A 25,398-nucleotide genomic window follows, 5' to 3' on the forward strand; every position below is an offset into this window, starting at 1 on the left:
AGTCTACCCATTAAGGAAAAATTCCAGTTCTTTCAAGTCCTCCTAAAATTCTCTAACAAGATTCCTCCAAACATTTTGCAGTTTCTAAGTATAAGCATTCTGGATTATCTTGGCTTTTTAAGTACTATGTATGTTTCCAAGCTTGACTAAACAGTTCTTAATCTTTAAATGCTCCTGACATGTTGTGGGAATTGACTGACAGTGGCCTGTGGAATTGATTAGTGAAGGTCAAGTTCCTCTGAACCCATAATCTGCATATTCACGAAGGCAAAAAGCCTGAGACTCACTGTGTTGTGTGACCTGGAAACACATCATGTCCAGTTATCTATGTTTATATTAAATTTAACTCATCTTCAGTGGTGGGATTTGGTTGGGCTCTTTTGATCCTAAAGGACAGAGGCTTGCTGGGATTTGTTAAAAAAAAAAAAAAAAGGAGCGGGGAGGGGGAAGGGGGGAGTAGAGTATAAAAATACATACTGTAGATCCTAAGAGAGATGGAATCTCATGGACATATGAGAATGCAAATGCCACGTGGCTGAGCCTCCTAGCCTCATGGGAAGCAGCTCTAGGAGGTAGTTCCAGATTCAGAGAAGCTTCAGGACCCTCATTAGCAGGACTTCCTGGATCTCCTTGCGTGACGTCACTCCACAGTATGATTTCTCTCCAGGTGGCATCTCTTCTCTTCCAACTACCCTTTCTCCTTTCCTTCAAAGACGCCGTTTACTCATAGTTTCTGTTTTCTCACAGAGCCAATGTAAATCCTACCCTTAAACTCGTGTGTGAGTGTCATCGTATTACATTTCTGCTGTTTGGCAATTGGAATATAATCATGTCGAATATTCAGAAGTCCCCGGAATATCTGCAGAACAGAAATTCAAACAGGCCTTTGTGTTTTTCAGTCCGAAGATACCGGCGTCTGAGCCAGCATGGTCCCCTGAAGTTCACTGACTTTGCCATTTCTTTAGGCTCAGCCTATGCATCTTGGTGCTTTCCTAGACTTACCACCAAGCTCTCTCTCCTGAACTTGCTGCCACCTCACAGGGGTCCTCTGCCCTTGACTCCTAAGCCAAGTTGCTCAGAGTTTCACGAAACAAGTCAGGAGAGAGGCTTTCTGCCATCAGCTTTTTCTCTGGGCCCTGGTAAATGCATCTTCCCTGAGGCAAGGGACTGAACGAAGCCTACCTTACTAGACCTGGGAGAGGAAGAAACTCAATGAGAACAAAGCAAAAATTCTTTTCAATATGTTATTTTGCCGCACACATCATCGTAATTTTGACTTGCTTGAAACCGATCTCGGGGTTTCTAATCTACCTCATAGTCCCTGTCAGTTGTGACCTGTCAAGCTCAGTGATTCACACTTCTGCTTTCTTTTCCTTCCTACTTACATTCTTATTCTGGGGAACTCCAGTTTGCCTTGTGCAGCACTTTTGCTCAGAGTCTGTCTTTCTTTCTTTCTTTCTTTCTTTTTAAATAAATTTATTTATTTTTGGCTGCGTTGGGTCTTCGTTGCTGTGCGTGGGCTTTCTCTAGCTGCTGCGAGCACAGGCTACTCTTCGTTGCGGTGTGGGGGCTTCTCATTGCCGTGGCTTCTCTTGTTGCAGAGCACAGGCTCTAGGCACGCGGGCTTCAGTAGTTGTGGCACGCGGGCTCAGTAGTTGTGGTTCGTGGGCTCCAGAGCGCAGGCTCAGTAGTTGGGGCGCACGGGCTTAGTTGCTCCGCGGCATGTGGGATCTTCTCGGCCCAGGGCTCAAACCCGTGTCCCCCGCATTGGCAGGTGGATTCTTAACCACTGTGCCACCAGGGAAGCCCAGAGCCTTATTAAGCCCCCTCACAGGCCACAACAGGGCTTGTGAATTGTTGGCTTAGGAGCCACGACTACCTAAGTCCAGTTCAGAGATATGAGAAAGTCATGAAGAATAGATCATGAGGTGCCTGTGGCTGCCATGTCAACTGGGATAATAAGGGGAGAAGTTTCCTCTGGAAGTGTCGATAGTGTTTTTGTAAAATGTAGCACATTTAGCCATAAATGGTGTAGAGAATAGGGGTGGTAGAGAGAATCCTTTGGGGATGTGGCATTTCAGGGTTTTTAAGTACTACTGAAAACACTAATTACAGATTGTATGAGTGAGCTTTTGGTGCATAACAAACATCCCCCAAATTCAGTGTCATGCAACAATCATCATTTGTTACCCATCGTTCAGCTGGCTCATCTAGGTTGAGGTGCTGGACAGCTCTGCTCCACTTGGCTCCTCACTGAGTTGCCGGCTCTGGTCTGTTCTACATGTGTCCGTTCCAGAGCCCAAGCTGAAAGGGTGGCAGCTGCCTTGGGAAGGTCTTCTCATGGTGACAAGAGAAAAGCAAGAGCTCGTGCCCAGCTAAACAAGTGTGTTTTGCTTGTCACATCTGGCCTCAGCCATGTCACATGCTTTGGGCAACGAGATGTTAGCAGAGTCAAGGGGTGGAGAAGTACGTACTGTGTCCAGTGGGAAGGCACTGAAAAGCAGTGTGGCGTCCAGTGGCAAATCACATCCTGGGGAGCAAATGAAGATAACTCAGTCTGCGACCCACACCAGGGCTACCAAGATGAGAATATTATATATTGATGCTTAATGCTCTCATGGAATCACAGCTGCCCATCCCTGAAAGGTCACACCAGCAATGACCTTCTCAAGCAGAACTGAGGCATGTATGTTTATTTATACTCCTTTTCATTCCAGTCTTAACTACCCAGGGGTCCCACCTGCTACCATCTTCCTAGATTCTTTAACTCTACACCAAAGGGAATGGCTTCTAAATTTGGTTCTTCCTTCCAGAATCTTTCTACTCAGCACATATTCCAAAAAAGGACCTCACTGGCTCTAATGAGTGCATGGTAAACTGAAATTACTTTACGTTTTCTTACAGGACACATTTTACTAGTCAAAGTAATTCTTTGTGATACATTGGATGTATCAGTCTTTTATTTCTGCTGAGGAAGAAAGCCTCCCAGAGTTCAAAGAAAGCCCTTTCTTTTTGTCGTGGGGAGTTAGGCAGCAGGATTCCCATCATTCCTTTTGAAATGAATCTTTCAGAAATAGCAAGATTGCTCATTCGATCTCAATGGACACATCTTCCATCTCAATTAATGCACTCTGGATTTTTAGGTCAGAGATTTCTGGCCGATCTATGTGTGTTTGTTGGAGAAGGTTGGGGCAGGGGCTGAAAGTTTGTGTAGCTCATCCGCTGTATTCTTCAAGGCTCAGCATCAGAATTCACTGAAGCATGTTCAGCAGGTAAAAAATTGTTGCTTTTTCAGCTCATTATAAAAGTACTCAAATGTTTATCAAAAATATTGCAAGGAGAGAGCCAAAAGGTACTTGCCTAACACAAAGAACAGAATGATGTTTCATGGGGGAACATTTTAGTGTGGATCCTTTCTTACTGGAAAAGAGACAGGGATTGATTATTTTTAGATAATGTATTCTGAAAATATAACCTGTTTAGCAAGAATATGATAATTGCCATTGGAAGGTTATCCTCAAAGTGCAAGCAAAACAAAAAGAATTAAAAAACCATAAACGAAAAAGAAAATACTAGAACAGGCAGCGAACACATCATACGCACGTGCTTGTAAGTCTCAAACCTTGTTGGGGTGGGAAAGTGATATGGACCAAGGGCAGATTCTCTGTTGACACAGAGGACGGCAGCACCTGAGGTGAAAGGGCCTGCTCCTGGGTCTCACTCCCTAAAAGGGATTTAGTGCTTCTCACTTGCCCCATGACCCGGGCTCATTCCCCAGCCCTAGACTCCAAGGTCACTTAATAGTCTTTGAAACATGGCGGAGGAAAACTTACTACCCGTGATTCAGTCGCTAGAGAAGCCTAGATTTTATTCTTCTGTATTCTGGTACTGTTTTGCCTCTTGCGTATCAATATATATTTGCGTTTCCTGTGTCATTGAATTTGACGTGATTCTTCAGATTGAAGTCTCACCTTACCTGGGATTTGTGAGGCATCTCACCGAGAGTGGGCTATAGGCAATTGAAACGTTGAGTTTGTCTTCATATTTTAAGGTTGAATGGGTTCATAATGTCTGAAACATATGCCTTTCTGTTCATTGCCCTCAAGAGATGAAAATAACAGCTAATGCTTTTTGAGTGCTTCTTACATGCCAGAGAGTTTGCTACCTGCTTGACATTTTATTCATTCATTTAATTTTCACAATGATCTGATGAGGTTGTTTCCATTATTATCACCACTTTGCAGATGAGGAAACTGAGGTACAGGATGATGAAGTTATTTGTCCACATCACACTGCTGGGAAGTGGTGGGACCAGGATTCGAACCCAGAGAGTCTGGCTCCACAGTCTCATTCCAGACTACCACACCAGTTCTCGTGTTGGCCCCATACCTGGGCATTTGTGTGTTTCCTGTACAAACCGTGAAGCATTAGCTCCAGAGAAAATGTCTCCTGCGATTTGGATCCATCGAGACATGGGACTTGCATTAGATAATGTGCTTAAAGGTCCATCTCCCTGGGACCGTCCTGTGTGTGCAGGAAGAAGGTTCCAGAGTAGGAGTCCCACCCCTGCTTTGTCAGAGTGGCTTCCAAATATGTTAAAAGCCCAGTGATTTCTTGCCATATCTGCCCTCACCCTGGTCCAAGCCACCATGATATTTTGTCAGGATTGATGCAGTGGGCCCTGAAATGCCGTCCCTGCTTACCCGTGCTCCCTCCTGTCTGTTCTCAGTATGGCAGCTATCACATCACTTCTCCACTCAGAACCTTCAAACAGCTTCCTGTTTCACTCACAACAAAACACAAAGTCCTTCTAAGAGCCTGTGTCATCTTCAGCCCATCATCACTTCTTTACCACTCCCCTCACTGTCTCCACCCTCCCCCCACCACCAGCTGCCCGGCCGTCCCTTAGGCATGATCTCACAGGCATAGCTCACCACAGGACCTTTGCACTGCCGAAATGCCCCTCCCCCCCAGACATTTCCTGACCCCTAGCATGATCTCACAGTACCCTCGCCTGGCAGCTCTCCAGCCTTCCTCCCTGCATTGTATTTCTCCTTAGTACTTAAAATGACCTGATATGCCATATGTTTTACCAATTTATTAGGTTATTCCCTGTGTCTGCACACTGGAGTGAATATTTTATTTTTTTATTCTGCTTTCGTTCCTGTTGTACCCCCAGAACTGAGAAGCCAGTGGGGATTCAATAAACATTTGTTGACTAAATGAATAAATGAATGCATTATAGAGTTGTTATGGAGAATTAAATGAACTAACATATGGAAAGCATCTCAGAAAAGGCTTAGCATGAAGTTAGTGTTTAATAAATATCAGGTATTAATAAAATAATATTGTAATACTCATTAAGTGAATGATGAATTAAAAATTGGAGACCATTACTTTATCATGTAGTGGAAAGAGGATAATCTATCTAGAGATGCTTTGAATATTTTAACTTACATTTACAATGGATGCTAGGGGAGGTAGTCAGGGACATCAGTCAAGTCCCCTTTTCCTATTGTCCAGAAGGCACTAGAACACACCCTTCCCTGGGCAGGTGAATGATCCCCAAACATTGCTGCACTTTGGAATCACCTGGGAAGTCTTTTTAAAAAATTGATCCAGGGGCCTCCCTGGTGGCGCAGTGGTTAAGAATCCGCCTACCAATGCAGGGGACACGGGTTTGAGCCCTGGTCCAGGAAGATCCCACATGCCGCGGAGCAACTGAGCCCGTGCGCCACAACTACTGAGCCTGTGCTCTAGAGCCCACGAGCCACAACTACAGAAGCCCGCGTGACACAACTACTGAAGCCCTCACTCCTAGAGCCTATGCTCTGCAACAAGAGAAGCCACCACAGTGAGAAGCCCTGGCTTGTCACAACTAGAGAAAGCCCACACGCAGCAACGAAGACCCAATGCAGCCTAAAGTAAATAAATTAATTTAAAAAAAATTGATCCTGGCTTCCACCCCTAGATAGTCTCATGTGATTGGTCTGGGATGAAACCTGGGCATTAGGGCTTTTTAAAGCTCTCCAGGTGATTCTAATATGCAGTAAAGTTTGGGAACCACTACGAGAAGCTTTTCACAGTACTGGCAGCAGCATGGGGACTCATCTTCCCTAGTCCAGCTCTACAGGTGGAATTGAGAGTTATGCCAGCCAGAGTTTGATTCTCTGTAATGCAGTTCCTACTACCATTAGCAAGTCACGTCACCTCTACAACCTTCATCATTCAGAATGCCTTCTGTGGATTCTGGTGCAAACTCAGAGCTCAGGGCCAAAAAAATGTGGATTTCCCCTCCCTTTTTTCCTTTGTTCCCTCTGGGGAATAAAAGGAGAGACTCATTTCCAAATGTAGCTAGAGTACAGCACACTCTTGTTACTGAGTCCAAGCTCGCACTGCTCACCACACGACAGGCCAGTAGATCAAGAGAGGAGTTGTTGGGGCAAGGAATAGCGACTTTATCTGGAAAGCCAGCAGACCGAGGAGATGGTGGACTACTGTCCCAAAGAACTATCTTACTCGAGTTAGAATTCTTTTGTACGAAGGGCGGAGGGGGTGCGTCTGGTTATTGCAAACTTCTTGGTGTGAGAATCCTTTGTTCTTATATTGGTCTGGTCACGATGTTCCTATAAACCTCCAACAAGGCATTTGTTGTTTTCTGTTCTGCAACTTTTAATCTGTATATAAATGGGAAAGTGTTGTACCTTTAAAGGTCAGAGCCTTGAGAATGGGCTATCCTGTATATTTCAGGCTGTAGGCAGCATTCTTTTACAAAGGTGCAGAGACAGCTGACTAAGCACAGACAACAGAGCACAAGGGTTAGAGCTGAAGGAATAGATCCAACATGGAGTCAGTTTGTTCTTCTCTGTTACACTCTGAGATGGAGCCATCTTACAGAGGAGACAAGAGAACAGAGCAGTGTCCACGACCCCCCAGGTAGCCCCACTCTCTCTCAGGCATACACAGCCGGGCCTGTTTTAGGCCTGTGAGAGATCAATGTGGAAGGTCAAGTTCCGCCCAGCAGGGCCCGCTGTAGGAGTATGAGAGGTCCTCCTGGTGTCCTAGTTCCCAGCCCTGACTTCCCCACCTGTTCCGTGTGTCTCAGTCCCTCCCGCCCAGGGCCCCATCTGCAGCTCCTACCCTGGACGCTGGGGCTCACCCTACATAGGTTCTGCTGGTTTAATCAGGGTTTTTAATTCTTTCCTTCAGACTGCCAGGCCTCTCCATGTGACCTTCTGCCCACCTGAGGTCTGCCCACCTCCCTTCGTCCCAAGTGCGTGCGCCACCATGGTAGCCATGTCTACTCTCTGGGTCCAGACAAACGTCTACAATTTCACAGAAGACAGCCCCTGCCCCTTTGGCCCTATAACACCACCACTCTGAACCTGGATGTTTCTAGAATGGTGGTGAGACATTGGGGATAGCACCCTACCAAGGCCAGCTTCATGGGCTTGTGACCCATGCAGTCACAGAAGGCCCTGGGCTGGGTTTCACCTTCTGCCGTCTTGAAGTTCTTAATCATGTTGGAAGGAGGGCCCCTGCATTCTCATTTTGTACTGTCCTTGCAAATTATGTAGCTGGTCAAGCACGTGACAGAGAATCAGAAGACCTGGTGTGAATCGCACCTGGCTTACACCTGAGAAGCGTTTGACCTTGGCCCAGTTATTCTTCCTCTCTGGGCATTTACAAAGAGGAGGTGGGCGGGGTCAAACTCCGTCTATCTCAGCGGCTGTGAAGATGAAATAAGGTAACAGATGAGTGTCAGCACGTGGCACACAACGGGTTCCTTAGCAACTAACACTTCTCTTTTTCCTAGTGTTCCAGATCACAAACTGCTAAATCTAAAAGACATTTCCTTCCTTTCTGTTTCAAAGGGATTTTAAACTTTTATTTTCCTATCCAGCGATATATGCCAAAAGGACAGATTTAGCGGGTTTTCAATGATTTTTCTTAACTCTTACTCATTACACTGGAGGACAATAGGATTCCTCCTTCTCTGTCCTTCTTCATTACATTTGAACAATATGTTGTCCAGATGGCATACGGAGTAGCATCTTTCAAGGTATTTTTTTTTTTTTTTTTTTTTTTGCGGTCAAGGTATTTTTAAATGATCTTCTTTTACTTATTGAAGAAGATTAGTGGGAAAAAAATTGAATTAAGGCCATGTCATTGAAATAATCTTGGCTTACATATTTAAGGAGATTTCTAGTGTTCAAACTAATAACTCTTCCCCCAAAGAAGTCTGCCTGGATGATGTGCATGAGTGAAGACTTCATTAAGAGTCACCGAAGTTGGTTTTCAACCCAACTCTCTGGCATACCAACCATGGGCCCTGAGTAACAATAAGCCACTGTTTTGATCTCAGTTTCCTCCTTGGCAAAATGCAGATAATAATACCTGCTCCGCTCCTTCATTCTCAAGGTTGTTTTGTGGATCAAATGAGCTATTCGTGGAAGCATTTTGAAAATTTTTGAATGCTGTACATTTTTCAAGTTTGGATTATCGATAAGACTTCCGAAGTTTAAGTGTTAACAAAAAGATTCATTTAAATCATTTGAAAGTCTCTCTGGAACAGAAATGCCAAGAGTTAGTTCTTCAACTTCTTTGGAAACGGGGACTGTATTTGACACCAGGATAACCTGTTGCCACCAAAACGATCCCCATCACTTCAATTTCACTGGAGCCAAAAGCCGTATGCGTTACCCACTAAATGTCCAGAACCCTCTGAGGTTCTTTCTCAGCACATCAGTTTTAATTTGATAGTTTTCCACAAAGAAATATCTTTTTCTCTATTTAATTCAATTATTTATTGAGAATCCACTACGTGCCAGGCACTGTTCTAGGCACCTGGGATAAATCAGTGAATGAAACAAAATTCCTTGCCATCACAGAGCTTACCTCCTAGTATGGAGAGCAGAACAATGAAAATACGCATCAAAATAAGTAGGTTCCACAGCTCGTTAGCAAGTGATTAGTTCTATGGGGGGAAAAAAAAAGTAGAAGAGGGTGAAGGGATCTGGCTGTGGGGAGGCAAGGCTTCGATTTTAAAGCATGTGGCTAGGATAGTCCTCTTTCAGAAGCTCACATTTGAGCAAAGACTTGAGAGAGGTGAGGGTGGGCCATACACACATCTGCAGGACAAGCATTTCAGGTTGGGGGAACAGCCAGTACAAAGACCTCAAGCGAAAGTGGGCCTAGAGTTTTCAAGGAAGAAGGCAGCCATGTGAGAAGCGTGACAGTGGGCCTCCCCACATCTTCCCCACTCTCTACCAAACAGAGAAGAGGAGGTTTTACAACTAGAGAGGATGCGGTCGCCGGGCCATTGCCAAACACGTACACTGATGCCGAGTTTCTCTCCTATGTGCTTTTCCCACAGTCACATGACACAGGCAATCCCATTTGACGACCCTCGGTTGGAGAGCTGCCAGATCATCCCTCCGGCTCCTCGGAGGGTGGAGATGAGGAGGGACCCTGTGCTGGGGTTTGGTTTCGTGGCAGGGAGTGAAAAGCCAGTGGTCGTCCGCTCAGTAACACCAGGTAAGCACGCAGCCCCAAGGCTCGGTCTCTGGGACCATCCACCACCTCCTGCCAGCATGACCACTGTTCCATTCCACAAGCTTCATACTGCTCTGTTTCAGGCTGTGGAGTCTAATTGAGTTTTCCCATCACCTGGATAGAGCCAGACCACCAGAGGGACAGAAATGGCTCTGCAAACGAGGTTTTAAACTTCCTAATCCATCATATCGCCAGACTTAGGAAAACACTGATCCATCATTTGTAACCATGGAAATGACCCACTTCTTAATGTCTGAATGCACACGTTAAGAGGCAGGCACGGTGCTGTTTTCAGTAAGCTCCCGACAAACTCCTTAGTGAAAAAGCAGAAGGTTGTGTTTAAGTTTCTCTAGGATTTAGATCAGCGGTCCCCAACCTTTTTGGCACCAGGGACTGGTTTCCTGGAAGGCCGTTTTTCCACGGATGGGGCGGGGGCATGGTTCAGGCAGTCATGTAAGCCATGCTTCAGGCGGTAATGCAAGCGATGGGGAACAGTGGGGAGCGGCAGATGAAGCTCCACTCGCTAGCCCGCCACTCACCTCCTACTGTGTGGCCCGGTTCCTAACAGGCCACCGACCGGTACCAGTCTGCAGCCCGGGGGTTGGAAACCCCTGATTTAGATCACTGGGGTGGTTGGATTCTTTTACAGAGATGTGCTCCCCTCCCTTTCCACTAGAGGCAGAATGTATTTCGCCACCCCATTGCTGTTGGGCTGGACCAGGTGACTGACTTTGGCCAATGGCATGTTAGCAAAGATGACATAAGCAAAGGCTTGTAATATGCTTGTGGAGTTGAGCTCGTTTCTTGGGTTTCTGCCGCGGCCATAAGAGGAGTTTCCCTGAAGTGGCTATTACCCCTTCACAGCCCGAGCCCCAAAATGAACACGTGGGGCAACCAGCCTGCAGCCTAGAGCTAAGTACAGGCTGACCTTCAGTGTACAGCACAACTGCCCAGCCCAGCCTGCCCTTGATCAGCCAATCCACAGTCATTCGAAAGACCCATAAGCATGAGAGGAAACCCTACTGGGTTTTGGGGGTGTCTTGTTATACAGTAAATGCTGCCTGATACAGTGTGTGGCACATCTCTTAAATTCTACCATACGGTCAGATAATTAACGTACTTGTTCTCAGTCATTCTCAGTATATAGATGTTCCACCATGAGCGCAGCTAAATGTGGACTATGATGCCGTTGCCTGATGTGGGCCCCTTTGCCTTCCAGAAACAGTGCTCTAATGTTTATTTATTATATGTATTTATATACTTATTTTAATGGACTTGTACTGGATTTCTTTTCAGACAAAAGGAAAGTATCTTCTATGCTGTCTTTCTCCGGGATTTTGCAAATCAGTAACAGAGTTCAAAAGTAAAACGCTGTAGTCAAGAGCGCAGACTATGGTGTCAGACCCCCTGGGTTTGATGGACTTGAATCCTGCCTCTGCTCCTTATTAGGTTTTTTTTAGCTTCCGTGATAACTCCCCTACATTTCAGTTTGATGTAACTTCTCTATATCCTTTGGATAATGAGGATCATAGTGTCTACCTTCTAGGGCTAAGGGAGGGAATGAAATGCATTGGAAGGGTGCCAGGTACATACTTAGTCCAGGAATGTTTATTATTATTATTAAACTCTAAAATATTTGGTCAGTTGAGTCTGTCAGTTAAGGGAAATGAAAGCCAACTAGTGAGCTAGTATAGATTATTAAAGTTGATTCCATTTTTCCTCATTTTGACACACTCTGCCCGAGGGCAAGCACTGCAAATACAGTCAACGCCTTTAGGCTTGTGCAGGAAAGCGTTAGTTCCCTGTTCACTCCTACCGCTGCCTCACCACACAACTTCTTACTTTGTCTGCTGAGCTTTTTATTTCATTAGCTATAGATCATAGTTGTTGAACTCAATGCAACTGAGAATTTTATTCTCAAAAATAAAAGAGATTTGTTGTTTTTTATAATAATGAAATAATCCATATGCTTTCCTGAAAAAAGGAAACAATGTAGACAGTATAGAGTTTTTTAAAAAATCACCTGAGTTTCTACTACTGAGAGTTAACCATTATTAACATATATAGAGAGAGCATATATATAGTAGACAGTTTTGTGCATACATTTGCATATAGTATGTATCTCATATACATATAATGTATTACGTGTATGTATATGTATATGTGTGCATACACATATTTTTTTCCTAAATGGTGTCCCATTTAGCGTGCAGTTTTGTAACAGTGGGACACTTTAACATCTCTGGTTATGGGATTCTCCAAAGTGTATGTCCTCCCCAGAGCCAACTGGAGATTTGGGTCTGGTTTTTCGCTTTCTTGTATTTATCGCCTTATTATTCCTTCATCCTTTTCCCTTCCTTGCCCTCAACTTTCCTCAGAGTCAGACTCTCTCACCTACTGTTCGACAATTTTGAGAAGAATAGAAAAAGTGCAAACTAAGGTCAAAGAGCACTGTTTTCAGTCATGTTTATGAGTGAAAATGCTGGTCACATAAACTGTGTCTATCATAAAATGACTCTACTGAGTGATTCCAATGATAAGTGATTCCAATGGTAAGACCAGATTTTTCTATAGTAGACAAGCCAGCTTTCAGAGTAAAGGGCATGAGCGTTCTCCGAAGTGTGCCCCTGTTTCATGTTCTGGAAGGAACTGTGTGTTGCTTCCTCCCATAATTCTTGCTCAAACGAGAGTATTTCCATTTGATCAGAAGCATAGGTCAAATGTAAGACGAAACCCTGTTCATCTGCACATGGTTTTCTCATCAGAGGACTAGTTAACATCACTCTCCAAACAGTTCAGACTTTTTTCTGTATTTGACCAGCATCTGACGTCTAACCATTTCTTTGACTGAATTTGAGTCATTGCTCATATGTAATCCAATCGTCATCAAAACTCCCTCAGGTGATTTTCAGAATTCCTTATGTGTGCAAACACTGAAGGTGTTTAGAGTTCCCTCATCTTGAAATGAATATGAGTTCCATATTCTGGCTGTGAAGTGTTCGTTTCAATTACTAAATGAAGTAAAAGTGATAATATTTGAAAGATAACATTTCAGCTGTGCCTAGTATCCAGATAGACCTCTGGAAATAAAATTAAAATCCCAGTACCATATAGCACCAGATCAGTATTGGGGAGTAATTCCATTAGACACGTGAAGATAATCCATATTATCGAAGCATTTGTTTTTAGGTCTTATTTAATACAGATGTGTGCTTCATGCAGCTGTGTCTTTATGTGTCAGGAGACCTGGCAGTGACCAGTTTTTGAGTTATAGGAGCAAGTTCAAAAGAGATGTTGGCCACCTTGAACTTGGAAGTGTCCACAGACCTAAGCTGACATCCAGTTCAACCCTTCCAGGCAATTCTTTCCCCTTTGTGAGCCTCAGGTATGTCATTATATGCAAAGGATTATAGCATTTAGAGAGGTTACTAGTTAGAACACTTAGCCTGTTGCCTGGTACACAATAAATGCTCAACAAATATTCGTTCTCTACCTCCTCCTTGGAAAAACATTTGGAAGAGGCTGTGACGGATCAAGACAAAAACATGAGTCCTCTGTGGTCACACGTGAGCCCCGCCACAAACATCCCAGCACAGTCCAAACCACAGAAATGACCAAACGCCCTCATCTCCTAGCTGACACAGGGGACTGCTGCTTCTTTACCAATGCCAGCTTCCTTCCTCCCATCTTTTAGGCAAGAATTATTAAAATGCTCATGATAGAATTACCCCCGCCTGCTGAGAGCAAAGCCCCACTTTCTTGAACCCTCCTCCCCAAGCATGTAAGTCAAGACCCAATCCTACAAGTCCTTCCTAGCACCCTCGTGTTCAGCTGCCTTACGGGCCACCACAGAGTGCCATTTCCCTGGTTGTACAGAGTAAGTAAATGCAACTGTGTTCAAATCCAGGTGTGCTCAGGTGGTCGCAACTCTGGCTGCCGGGGGTCAACTGACTGGCTACCTGTCGGGGGAATACCTTCTTCTAAGGGTCCCGATACTCAGGGTGTGGTCAGCTGGCTGGCAGCCTCAGCAGCCCCTGGGATCTTATGAGACATACATTATGTCACCCCGCACCCCTCCTCACCTACAGAATCGGTCTGCAGGGCAACAGGGTCCCAGGTGATTGATTCATAAGCCTGTTAAAGTATGGGAAGCATTGCCAGTCTCAGCCTTACCTGAGAAGTTTGAGAGGAATGTTGATACCTGAGTCCTACCTCCGGAGCTTCTGATGTCATTGGCCAGGGTGCAGCCTGGGCCCCAGGAGCTTCTGCAAAGCTTGCCCCTTCCCGGTTCTGTCTAGTGTGGAGAAGGACGATGGAGAGAACACCCATTCTCTGGGTGGGTTTTGTTTTTGCTGAGAGCACCCATTGCTCACAAGGAATCATGACAGGGAGAGGAGGCTACAGATGGATGGATGACCAGTGGTCTGTCTTCTCACCTGCTCTTCACTCTCATTTGTCTCCAGGTGGCCCCTCCGAAGGCAAGCTGATCCCGGGAGATCAGATTGTAATGATCAACGATGAGCCGGTTAGTGCCGCGCCGAGGGAACGGGTCATCGACCTGGTCAGGTAGGCGACTCACTCACTGGGGCCCCGTCCGGTGGCTGTGCAGCTCTGAGACCTCACCCCACGGAGGAAGCGCTTCCCATGGGCCACTTCGGGGCAGAAACACCAGCTGACACGTTCATCTTGAAAATGCTGTTGGCACTGCCCTCTAATGTAAACAACCAGGCTAAGTAAGCAGAGACACGTACTTGCCCACTCTGTTAACATTCGGGGTACATAGGCTGAATGAAACAGTCCTATTTCCATTGCTCCATCCAAGGGCTGCATTTTGGTTTCCTTCCAAAATTACTAACACGTTGATATTCCATAATCAAGGAGATCAGCATGCAGTACTTTTCTAAACATAATCCCATGGATACACAAACATACAGTTCACCGATTTTTCCTGCTTGACTGATTCATTACTGAATTTTGAAATCTTCAACAAAGGAAAAAGGATCATTAGGTCAAAAGTAGGACAGTTTTGAAAATGTGCTTGGTTTATTGGTTTAGTTTCAGTGTAGATGTACATCATTTGTTATGTGATATTCTTACGGGGGCGCCAGAAATGTATTTTATGTGATGTTAAAATATTGGTCAAGAATCTTCTTCGAAGCCCACCAGAGTTATACTCCCATGGTGAATTTAGGACAAAAGGGGTCTTTAGAAGTTTTCCCGATGAAGCTGTGTCTGTTGGATGCGTGGACCCCCTCATGCTGCGGGCACTGGGGGATACTGACTGGCTTGCGTGGCATCTGTCTTTTATAAATGGATCTTTTGAGGCGAGATGGAATCAGAAGTTAAGGCTCTCAGAACACTTCACACCGAGAAGGGGATCTTCGAACATTTATGCTCTCTCATAACAAAAGGTACCTCTGTACCCTGAGAAAGGCAAAAAGTAGAGTATTTCTGGGGTTTTCTGGAGAAAGTTGCTTTCCCAAGCCTAGTTCAGCTTCTGCTTTACACTGAAGTGCTGGATGGTCACACCTCCTGGGAAGAACTGGGACAAGGGTGAGAAGACAGAGAAATAGAAATAGAGAAGGCCTACTTCTAGGGTAACCGACCGTCCCAGTTTTAGCAGGGAAGGGCCCACATCCTGAGACGGCCCTCTGCCCCCAGATGGTGGGCCTGGTCACCCTACTTTAGTGTAGGCTCCAGAGAGTGGAGCCCTCGCAGCTGGCTGGCAAAGTGCCTGTCCTCATTGGGGCGTCCAAATCTCTAAAGGAAGTTCCTACATGGGAGCGGGCCCTGCGCCTCGTGTTGGGCACCCGGGGGCACTCACCGCCATTCTTCCTGGGGACCAGGAACACAAGGGTCAGGAGCGATGCCGCATTTTGTGCCCTTGGGAGGGAGCTGCAGTGTGACCCACTGGAACCACTTCTCTCTTGAGATGCGTGTGGGTGTCAGTGGGAACACACCTCGTGCGGGCGGGCTCTGAGCCTTATGTGGGCTTGCATCCTGGAGCGCCATGCTGGGGCTGACGACAGGTTGCACGGTCATCGTGTTGTCCCCTAGGCACACGCTTCTGTGATCAGTCCTATTGATTTCTGTGCTCAGAGGATGACAGAAGAAATAAACTATCTCTGTTTGTGTTTGCTGTGACTGAATTGCTGGCTGCAGGACAGAAATGGAGAAAAAGCCATCTAAGCATGTGATCATGTCCTAGCCATCCTTCCAGGGCATTTAGAAAGATTTTTTTTCCAAAAGAGATTTTCCCTTCTGGTTTAACGCATTGTGGAAGAAAATGGCATCTCTGTAAACAGAAGTCTCTATCGGACTTTTTATGTAATGGAGCTCAATGAAGATTTGTTGGATAGATGAACCAATTAAAAGAAGGGAGAGCAGACAACAGCTTGTGGTCCAAATCCAGCCTGCCTGCCACCTGTTTCGGACAGCCCAGCAGCTAAGAATGGTTTTTGCAATTTTTAAAGAGTTGGGCCAAAAATAAGAGAATATTTTGTGACACAGAGAAATCATATAAAATTCAAATTTCAGAGCCCATAAATAAAATTTTCTTGGAATCCAGCCACACCTGTTCATTTACATATGATCTAAGAAGGCCTTCTCCCTGCCGTAGCAGAGCTGCGTACTCGCGGCAGAGAGCTGGGGCCCGCAGAGACGGAAATGTTGACTCTCTGGCCTTGCCTGAAAAGGTATGCTATACCCTGCTTTAGGAAATATTAAGGTAACCAATCACATTTTCTTTGGTTAAGTCAGATTTAGATTAAAACCCCAAATCATATACACAGAGAATTTCTCTCCGGATGGGGTTGTGATTAAAACAAGATTCCCACATACTTGATGACGGGGTTGTGTTTGAAATGGGTTGGCGTGGAAATCATGCATGCTTTTTAAGCAAGTACAGAAAACTCTCTTGCCCTTGTCACAACCCATCCCCTCCCCATCCCCGGAGTTGGGGAGAGAGAGCTGAGCCCTCTCTGGGTGAACTGTGGCTTCTCTGATTAGCATTGGCTGTCGCCTCCCTTCACGTCCCCAGTACCTACGTGCTGACTCTTCTGTGAGGCTCATCTGTGGGTTCTTTGGTGGCAGGAGAGGAGAGTACCCTCTTGGCACTAGCTTTCCTACAAGACCTCTTGGGTACGGCACCAGCCAGACCGGCTATTCTTCAAGATGTCCACTTGACCTCATCCCAGAGGGGACGATGTGAACTCTCGTGGCCTTGCGGCCTTCTCACAGCTCCATGGTTCTCCCCAACCCTTTCCAGAAGGAGAGGGGGAGAGGAGGAGGTGGCTGGCAGTAGCTCATCACTTTGGACCTCCTCTTAGAAAGTTCTGGCGAATGCCATTTGTTTGCAGTTGACTTTAGAATGTGGTCTGAGTGTCCCTTGGCTGGTGTCTCACTGCTAGGTGACAAGGACACAGTTTGAATCAGGAATGATGCTTGATGTTGTAGAATCAGGTGACCTGGATCCCGAGTTCCGTGAGAGCAGAGACCTTGTCTGTGTTGTCCTCTGCCATGTCCCCACAGCCTGGCCCAATGCCAGGCCCATAGGAGGTGCCCACTAACGATGTGTTGAGAGCAAGTGTGCTCTGAAGAGCGCTCTTCGGAAATGACCGATTTAGATGGTTTTCCCCAAGCCCTCCTGCAGCTGTTCTGTGAGTTTGAATGTCAGCTAATGAATCCATCCCTCAGAAAAACATTCATTTTATTCACCGGTTTATCACACGTTCTCCGGCACATACTATAGATGCAGGCCACCAACCTAGGCACCCCATCCACGGGGACAGGTGAGCCAAAGCCTTCAGGGAGCTTACGTGACACCTGTTCAGGTGGGACCTCTCAAGACGGACAAGTCCCCCATTGGCCACTTGAGGGAATTGTCAGATTTGAAAGGATTTTGCTGGTGATAAAAACACATCGGCCCAGATGCTACTGAGGTGGTGAACACGCCATCCTAAAACTTACTCCCTTTTAATCTCAAGGCAATAAATTTAACTTTATAAAAGTAACAGGGTGCTTTATTTAACCAAATAAATCTAAGTCCAGTGATACAGTGCAATTCACACAGGTGAAATGCAGCTGGTGTGGAGTTATTGTGTTGAAGAGCAGATACCTTCAAATTCATTAAACCAGAATTTTGAAATAATGTATTTCTTCTCAATAATGAAAAAGTTAATCCATTAGAAAATTTTCCTGTGCCTTCCCATCAGTTTAGTCATCTATCTGCCGTATGTATACTAACCTGAAAATTCAGCTCTTGTAAAATAATCTCTTTTTTATTAGGCTTCTCAGCTGATATTAACATCTGTATCTTACACAAGATAAAGTCCCTTTCTGTTTGAAAAAATGTCTCATTTTCTTAGGCACTGAGGGAATTTGGGAAAACACTCATCATTTTAATAACACTATCAAATCCTCTCTTTAAAAATTGGCATCCGTTTACTTGCCTACGTGGTTTGGTCTTATTTTGTTCTTTTTTTTCCCATTGCCACATCTGCTCATGGATCATTTTTTGGTTCCAGATACATTTGTGTTTCTTTGTGGATTATTTTTCTTATCATTCGGCTGCTCTATTGTAAATTTTTTTTTTCTTGAGAAAATGAAAGAGTTTCTTGGAGACCAATTTACTGCTATAGTAACCACATTTGGGTTTTTTCATGTATCCTCAAAAAGAGCTATAATTGCTGCACTGAAATTAGATGAGTTCCGTTCATTTCATAGTTTTCTAAATTTTTAACTCTAACTCATACTTTGTAGTGGTGGAGGAGTGAAATCTTTGAAGAATTCATGCCCTTTGCAAATTACCGTATCTTTCTTCTTTAGAAGTATCCAGGGATAATTTCCCTTGGCTTTTCACTAGACAAGTTAACTTAAAACAGTCTCCAAAATTTTATTTTTAAAAACTATAGCGTATAATTGCTCATGGACATTATGATTCATGCTCCATCCCCCGAGGCTAGCCAATCTAATTAAATTCATTTTTAAATTTATTTATTTAATTAATTTACAGTGCTCACAATTAGTGAGTATTACCAAGTAGCAAGTGTCATGTAGAGTGCTGGGAATGTATAAATACCTAAAACATGATTCCTGCCCTCAAGGAGGAGACTTCTAGTTAATTGCACCATATTTGGGGGGCGGGTGGTGTTGGGTGGGAATGTTTGGTAGGGGTGGACAAGGACACGCAGGGATGTAGTGATGTGGTAAAGGGTAGCCGCTGGCCCAGTGTGGAAGGGCAGGTTTATGCATGGGGAGAGGGTCGTAAAATAGATCTTCCCCTTGTCTCTGGGAGCCCCAGACCCTCCTGAAGGACACTCCCTTTCCAGCTGGCAGACACGGAAATATCCATTGCCCAGATGCCGTCCTGGACCACAGTCTCAAAACTTCCTCCCGCCGTCCCTCAATCACCTCATCAAGGCAGCAGCAGAAATCTGGCTCACGTTAGGTGGGAGGTGCTAGTCTCGGGATTCGGGAGCCACCTGAGAATCTGATAAACACCATGGACTTATATACCTCCACCCAGAAAACTCCACATGTCTACATAGTCTTGCGTGTAATATCAGAACGTTCCTTGACACCCCCCCGCCCCCCGAGGCCAACCCCAGTTTCAGAGCCCTAGCAGCTGACTCTGGAAATACTGGCTCCCTTTCCATTGTAGCAGTAGAAGCTGAGGGCTGCCCACCCCATAATAAGAAGGCCCAAGGCTTGAACTGGAAACTAGTTCCGCCTTCTCCCCTCCTCTGAAATGGGGCAGCTAACTATTCCTCCATCTGTCTTCTCTCATCACCTAAGCTGACTATTCCAGGTGATCTAATTAATGAGCAGTGCTATAGCTATGGCCCCATCTACACAAGGTTGCCCGCATCTCTCACCCCTTCTCTACTAATAACCTGGAATTGGAGAGCTTTTCTTGGGAGCAGTAGGGTTCCTCCGATAAGAAAGTAACTATAAGAAATAAAAATAGATGATAAATTACTAATCACTACTTAAATTCACAGAGGATAAGAACACTAGTTTTTAGTAACATTCCTTTTACCTAAGTAACTGATATACATAAACACATGCCAACCAATGTGAAATATTCATTTTAAGACCAGGAAGATTATTCGGGAGGACTTGTATTTTCCTGGAACACTTACGTCCCTACAAAAGCAATGAGCCAACTCACGTCTACAATCAAGATCAAAGCTTTGTGTGTAACTGTTAAGGGTAACTTTTTGACACTTAAAAATATATATTATTATAATATATAATATAGTATAAAGTAACATAAATATAATAATAATTGTTATTATCCCAACTAATAATGATGATGAGATTTAACATGTCTTAAGTCCTTGTTATATGCTAAACCTTCTGCTAAACACTTTTCCTTAGTGTTAAGACCAGCTATACTTATGTGGTATATGCTTACCATGCCCTGTCCTGAGTACTTTCTGTGTATTAAAACTCATTCGATCCTCACAATGGTGAATGGGTACAATGCTTACCCATTTACTCTAATTTAAAGATGGGAAAATTGAGGCACAGGGAGGGTAAGGGATGTTCCCAAGATCCCATGGCTAGTAAGAGGTGGCGGGAAACCCAGTCTGGCTCCTGAGTGAATGCTCTTAACCCGACCATCATGTGTAGTCCTCACAAGAGCGAGCAAGTACTGTTAATTGTACTCACATAACAGTGTAAACTGAGGCTTAGAGAGGTTGAAGGAGTTGCTCAACCTGGGCACTTGCTCAGGGCCTGGAGGGGGGCACACAGTGGGAGTTGAAGAAAGCCAATACAACTTACTGGGACCAAGCTGGCTATCTGGCATATCAAGTCCTTACTTGGTGGGCCCAGCAAAGAACAGAGCTGGAAATGAGCTCCAGAACCTGGGTCTTAGTGCCTTCACCCCATAGACAGCTCCACTCCAATTTTGGATTAGACAAAAATAGCCTGTCTCCTATTCCAGGTTGGCCAAACGTTTGCCTTGATTTTAGTAGAAAGCACTCAGGAGTAGCTGCTCGTTGAGGTCAGCGGGAGCCTGGCAAGCTTAATAGTGAAATAAGCCATTTAGAAGGGACCCATCTAACAATGAGATCTGTCTTTTTGTCAGTCCCTCCTCATCGGAATGATAATGGAAAGTCAAATCAGATCATGTTCCAGGAGCACTGTGTCTGCAGAAGAATATATTCGGAAGGTCACCTTCCTGTATAATTTCAGCTGGGCTTAGATGCCTCACGGTGCTGCGTAGTAAAAAAAACAAAGCAAAAACATCTACGGAGCATCTTGCACATAAAATATGCATGATGATGTATGATATAATAAAGCCTTATTATAGTAAAACCAGCAAGTACTTTCAGTGGAAACACAAAGGAACAGCCCCTTGGTATGCTGACACTACAGATTGTGGTCTCACCTAATACAGACTTGCAGCATACACATTTTCTGACAATTGGAAATTACAGATCCTGGGGAGAAAGAAGTCGGCGATTCTAGAAGATGGAAAATGTGGGAAAACGTTCTAATGTGGATAGTGTAGAAAAAAGGATTTGAGTCCATAGTTCATAAAGGTTATAATGACATATAATGATGAAAATGAATGAGAAAAATGACTTCACCCAGATTATTTTAATGTCCCTTAGATTTTCATAACCATCTCCCACTCTCTCATTAAATCTCTCCATTACTGTAGATACTTTTATGTGACTCATGTATGGAAAATAAATGTTGGAGATGGAAGAAGCAGAAAAAAATTTAAACTAGGGCATGTTTTCAGTTATCTCATATGGTTGACACTACCGCATGTCTTACCTTGTATTAACTTAACAAGTACCTTACTTGTATTAAGAAAAAAAATGGAGGAAGATAATTATTGGCCTTACGCCGTGTTCCTTTAGAACTACAAATTTATAAAGTCTTCCATGCCCTTTGTATAAGTAGCTGAAAAGAAAAAAAAATATCTTGGTGAGCCTGTGATCAGAACATGCTTGGGATCAAGGTATAAGCCTCATTCCCTAGAGATTTTAGTAGAGGGTCTCAGGTACTCAAAGCCAGATCCTGTTTTTCTGTTTGTTTGTTTGTTTTGTTTTGTTTTTTAATTATTTATGTATTTATTTTTGGATGCGTTGGGTCTTCGTTGCTGCGTGTGGGCTTTCTCTAGTTGCGGCGAGCGAGGGCTACTCTTCCTTGCAGTGCGCGGGCTTCTCATTGTGGTGGCTTCTCTTGTTGTGGAGCATGGGCTCTAGGCACGCAGGCTTCAGTAGTTGCAGCACTCGGGCTCAGTAGTTGTGGCTCGCAGCCTCTAGAGCGCAGGCTCAGTAGTTGTGGCGCATGGATTTAGTTGCTCCGCGGCATGTGGGAACTTCCCGGACCAGGGATCGAACCCGTGTCCCCTGCACTGGCAGGCGGATTCTTAACCACTGCACCACCAGGGAAGCCCCCAGATCCTGTTTTTACAGGCAGCACAGTGGAGGATGTGGTTGGTAAGAATCTCAGGCCATATACTCAGATGTGCAAGAAGTGTATTGTTATTTATCTGTTATCTGTAATAATCCAGATTTTATTTCAAATCCTTATCCTAGTATATGGTCAATTCATCCCATTTTCCATGGTGCTGAGTCTACATTTGGGGGGAGGGGGTGTAATGGGAGGAGGCACTGGGAGAGGTGAAGTGTGTCCCCTGTTTGGCCACGTCGTCCATCTCACTAGAATTCGCTGAGATATCTTTGTGCCCATCTGGTCCACCTTTGATCACTCACGTAGGCAGGGAATCTACTGTGTCATTCCTTGTCCACTGCTGTCAACCCTTCCGAAGCCATGTCTCTGTCATCTTGGGTGCACTTGCCCCTCCTGAGCCATACTGGGACACTGAATAATTCCAGGGCTAATTCCCTCCAGGATCTTGTCACCTTCCGGGTTCTGACTAGGAAAGAAGACACCGTCGTTGTGTTCTTTAATCCCACAAGGCTTTGTGGAGGTTCCTAAGTGACTTTTCCCAGAGGATCAGCTTCTCAAAAGAGGGGGAGCACGCCTGTCCTTTCCCAGGCACCCACAAGTTGGTGCTCTTCTGCTCGCCCCAAGACTCTCTCCATCCCCCCCAGCCTCTCACTAGTCCCCGTTCTGGAGAGGAGGGAGCTTCACTCTCATTTATTGAATATCCTTCCTAGCCCTGAGCTCCTGGAACCTATGTATTTCTCTACTTTCTTCTGTAACACCCCTGTCCTGCAGTGATGAGTGTTTTGTGGTCTGGTCAAATGGTCAAAGAAATAGAGCTGACCAAACAGAGCAAAGAAATGGGCCTGGAGGTGAACAGCGGTGAATATTTCAAAATATCGTCCTGCTACGCATTGAGAAGACATATGGTGTAGAGATCAGAAGAATCTGAATTCAAGTCCTGCCTCTGCATTAGATTAACTGTGTGTGACCTTGGGCAACGACTTAACTTCTATATCCCTCAGTTTCTTGACCTATAAAATGAAGACCTACCTCATAGCATTGCTGTGAGAGTTCAGTAAACCACAGTGAGTAGAGCTCTTAGCAGGGTAAGAGCACATGAGGAACTCTTCGTAAATTTGAGTTACTGTTGTCTTTGTCCAGGTCACCATCAGCATCATCACTTAGAATTTGCACTTCTAAGGCTTTGTCTAAGGGTCGAAGGAGATAATGTTCAGGGGCGCGCTTTGTGACTTGTCACCAGCTGGTCTCTGTGTGTCAGATGCCGTCATTGCTGCTCCTGGGAGATTGGAGCACAAACCCGGAAGTCAACCAAAACCAGAGAGGATCCTGGGTAGAAATCTCATCTTTTAGGTTAAAGATAACTTGGGAAACAATCAAAAGCCCTGAAACTCAGGGTTTGCAAGGGCATCCAGGGCTCATCCCGGGGGTGCTAGAACCCAGCAGTGATTGGCAGTGAACTTGACTTGGGACCACACAGGTGTGCAGCAGTGGGATGAAGTGTGCAGTGTGTTGTGGTGGGAACAAGAGTATCATGTCAGATGGGCGCAGGGGGTGTGGAAATATGCAGGGCTATTGGCGTGTGCCCTCCTGAGGCTGACATTAGGTTAGGAATGACCTAAATCAGGGGTCAGCAAACTTCTTCTGGAAAAGACCAGATAGTAAATATTTTAGGCTTTGCAGGTCATGGTCTCTGTCACAATTCAACTCTGCCATTGTGGCATATAAGCAGCCATAAATAATATGCAAACAAACAGGCATGGCTGTGTTCCGATAAAACTTTATTTACAGAAACAAGTGTGGGCCGGATTTAGCCCATAGGCTGTTGTTTGCCAACCCCTGACTTAAGCCAGTGAAACTGAAAGAGACTTGATCTGAAGATAAGAGGACATAGAGGCAGAGAAATAAAGCAGAGGGTGCTGGACATTTTTTTTTTTTTTTTTGCCAGCAATAATAATAAAGATAAAGCAAATGATATGAACTTCCTGGGCACCTAAAATCCTTTTTGGATGGTAGAGAGAAGGGAAAAAAATAATGAGACAAACAAATAGATAAACATCAAAGACTTCTGTGATGCTTTTCCTGATCCTCCCTAATCACCCCCCAAAGTAGTTAATTACTCCCATGTCTTGATGCACTGAGGTGTGTGTGTGTGTGTGTGTGTGTGTGTGTGTGTGTGTGTGTGTGTTTGTGTGTTTGTGTGTGTGTGTTTTGGGGGGGGGCTGCACCACACAGCTTTGGGATGTTAGTTCCCCGACCAGGGATTGAACCCAGACCCTCAGCAGTGAAAGCGCAGAGTCCTAACCACTGGACCACCAGGGAATTCCCCTGTACATATATTTTTATTATAATCTGTACCACACAGTGTTACCGTTATATGTAAACTTGTCTTTGTCACAAGTCTGTGTGGGTTTTTTTATATATATAAATTTATTTATTTATGTTTGGCTGCATTGGGTCTTCGTTGCTGCGCGCAGGTTTTCACTAGTTGTGGCGAGCAGGGGCTACTCTTTGTTGTGGTGCAGGGCTTCTCATTGTGGTGGCTTCTCTTGTTGTGGAGCATGGGCTCTAGGTGCGTGGGATTCCGTAATTGTGGCACATGGGCTCAGTAGCTGTGGCTCGCGGGCTTAGTTGCTCTGCAGCATGTGGGATCTTCCTGGACCAGGGCTCGAACCCGTGTCCCCTACATTGGCAGGTGGATTCTTAACCACTGCGCCACTAGGGAAGTCCCAGTCTGTGTGTTTCTTAATGACAGGCACCAGGATTAAGGTAGCACTAGCTGCTGTAACAAATACAAAGCCATACAAAGGTTCAGTCACGCTAGGAATTTATTCGTCAATCACATAAATTCCTGATGGAATGCGTACTCCTGATTGCTGGATAGCTCTCCTTAAGGGGATAATCTGGGGGCCTAACTCAGACCCTCTCCCTTTTGCGACTTTGCCATCTTCAACACCTAGCTCCTGGTTTGTCCCCGTCAAAGTGCAGAAGGGGGGAGGGTGGGAGGGAGGGAGACACAAGAGGGAAGACATATGGGAACATATGTTTATGTATGACTGATTCACTTTGTTATAAAGCAGAAACTAACACACCATTGTAAAGCAATTATACTCCAATAAAGATGTTAAAAAAAAAAAATGCAGAAGGGGAAGAGGCTGGAAGGACCTTGGAAGATTTCTTCAGGTCAGGCCCAGAATGGGGTACAGCACTTGTGCTCCCCTTCCTATGGCAAGAAGGCAGCCACATGGGTGAATCTACCTACACACATTTCAAGCCAGAAGCAGGTCCATTGCTTGTCTCATGCTTTTGCGTACTGTGTTGATTTTAGCCTTGACACATCATATGTTCCAAACATCTCCATCACTCCATCAGTAGCATTTACTGTATCATCTCTGTCTGCCTCACCTC

At 45.0% G+C, this 25,398-nt stretch overlaps 1 protein-coding gene across 2 annotated transcripts in view; it reads left to right on the plus strand.

Annotated features, from left to right (window-relative positions):
• The window catches only part of FRMPD4 (FERM and PDZ domain containing 4), a 539,348-nt gene that overhangs the window by 431,578 nt on the left and 82,372 nt on the right, over positions 1-25,398 (plus strand). For both annotated transcript variants that reach the window (XM_027096577.1, XM_027096576.1), the window contains 2 exons: positions 9,377-9,537; positions 14,019-14,121. In XM_027096577.1, the coding sequence (XP_026952378.1) occupies positions 9,377-9,537; positions 14,019-14,121 (264 nt within the window). The remainder of the gene's footprint in view (positions 1-9,376; positions 9,538-14,018; positions 14,122-25,398) is intronic.

This window comes from Aethalodelphis obliquidens, unplaced genomic scaffold, assembly GCF_003676395.1.
Source record: "Aethalodelphis obliquidens isolate GAN/ISIS:26980383/991018 unplaced genomic scaffold, ASM367639v1 scaffold104, whole genome shotgun sequence".
In the NCBI taxonomy this organism is placed as follows: Eukaryota; Metazoa; Chordata; class Mammalia; order Artiodactyla; family Delphinidae; genus Aethalodelphis; species Aethalodelphis obliquidens.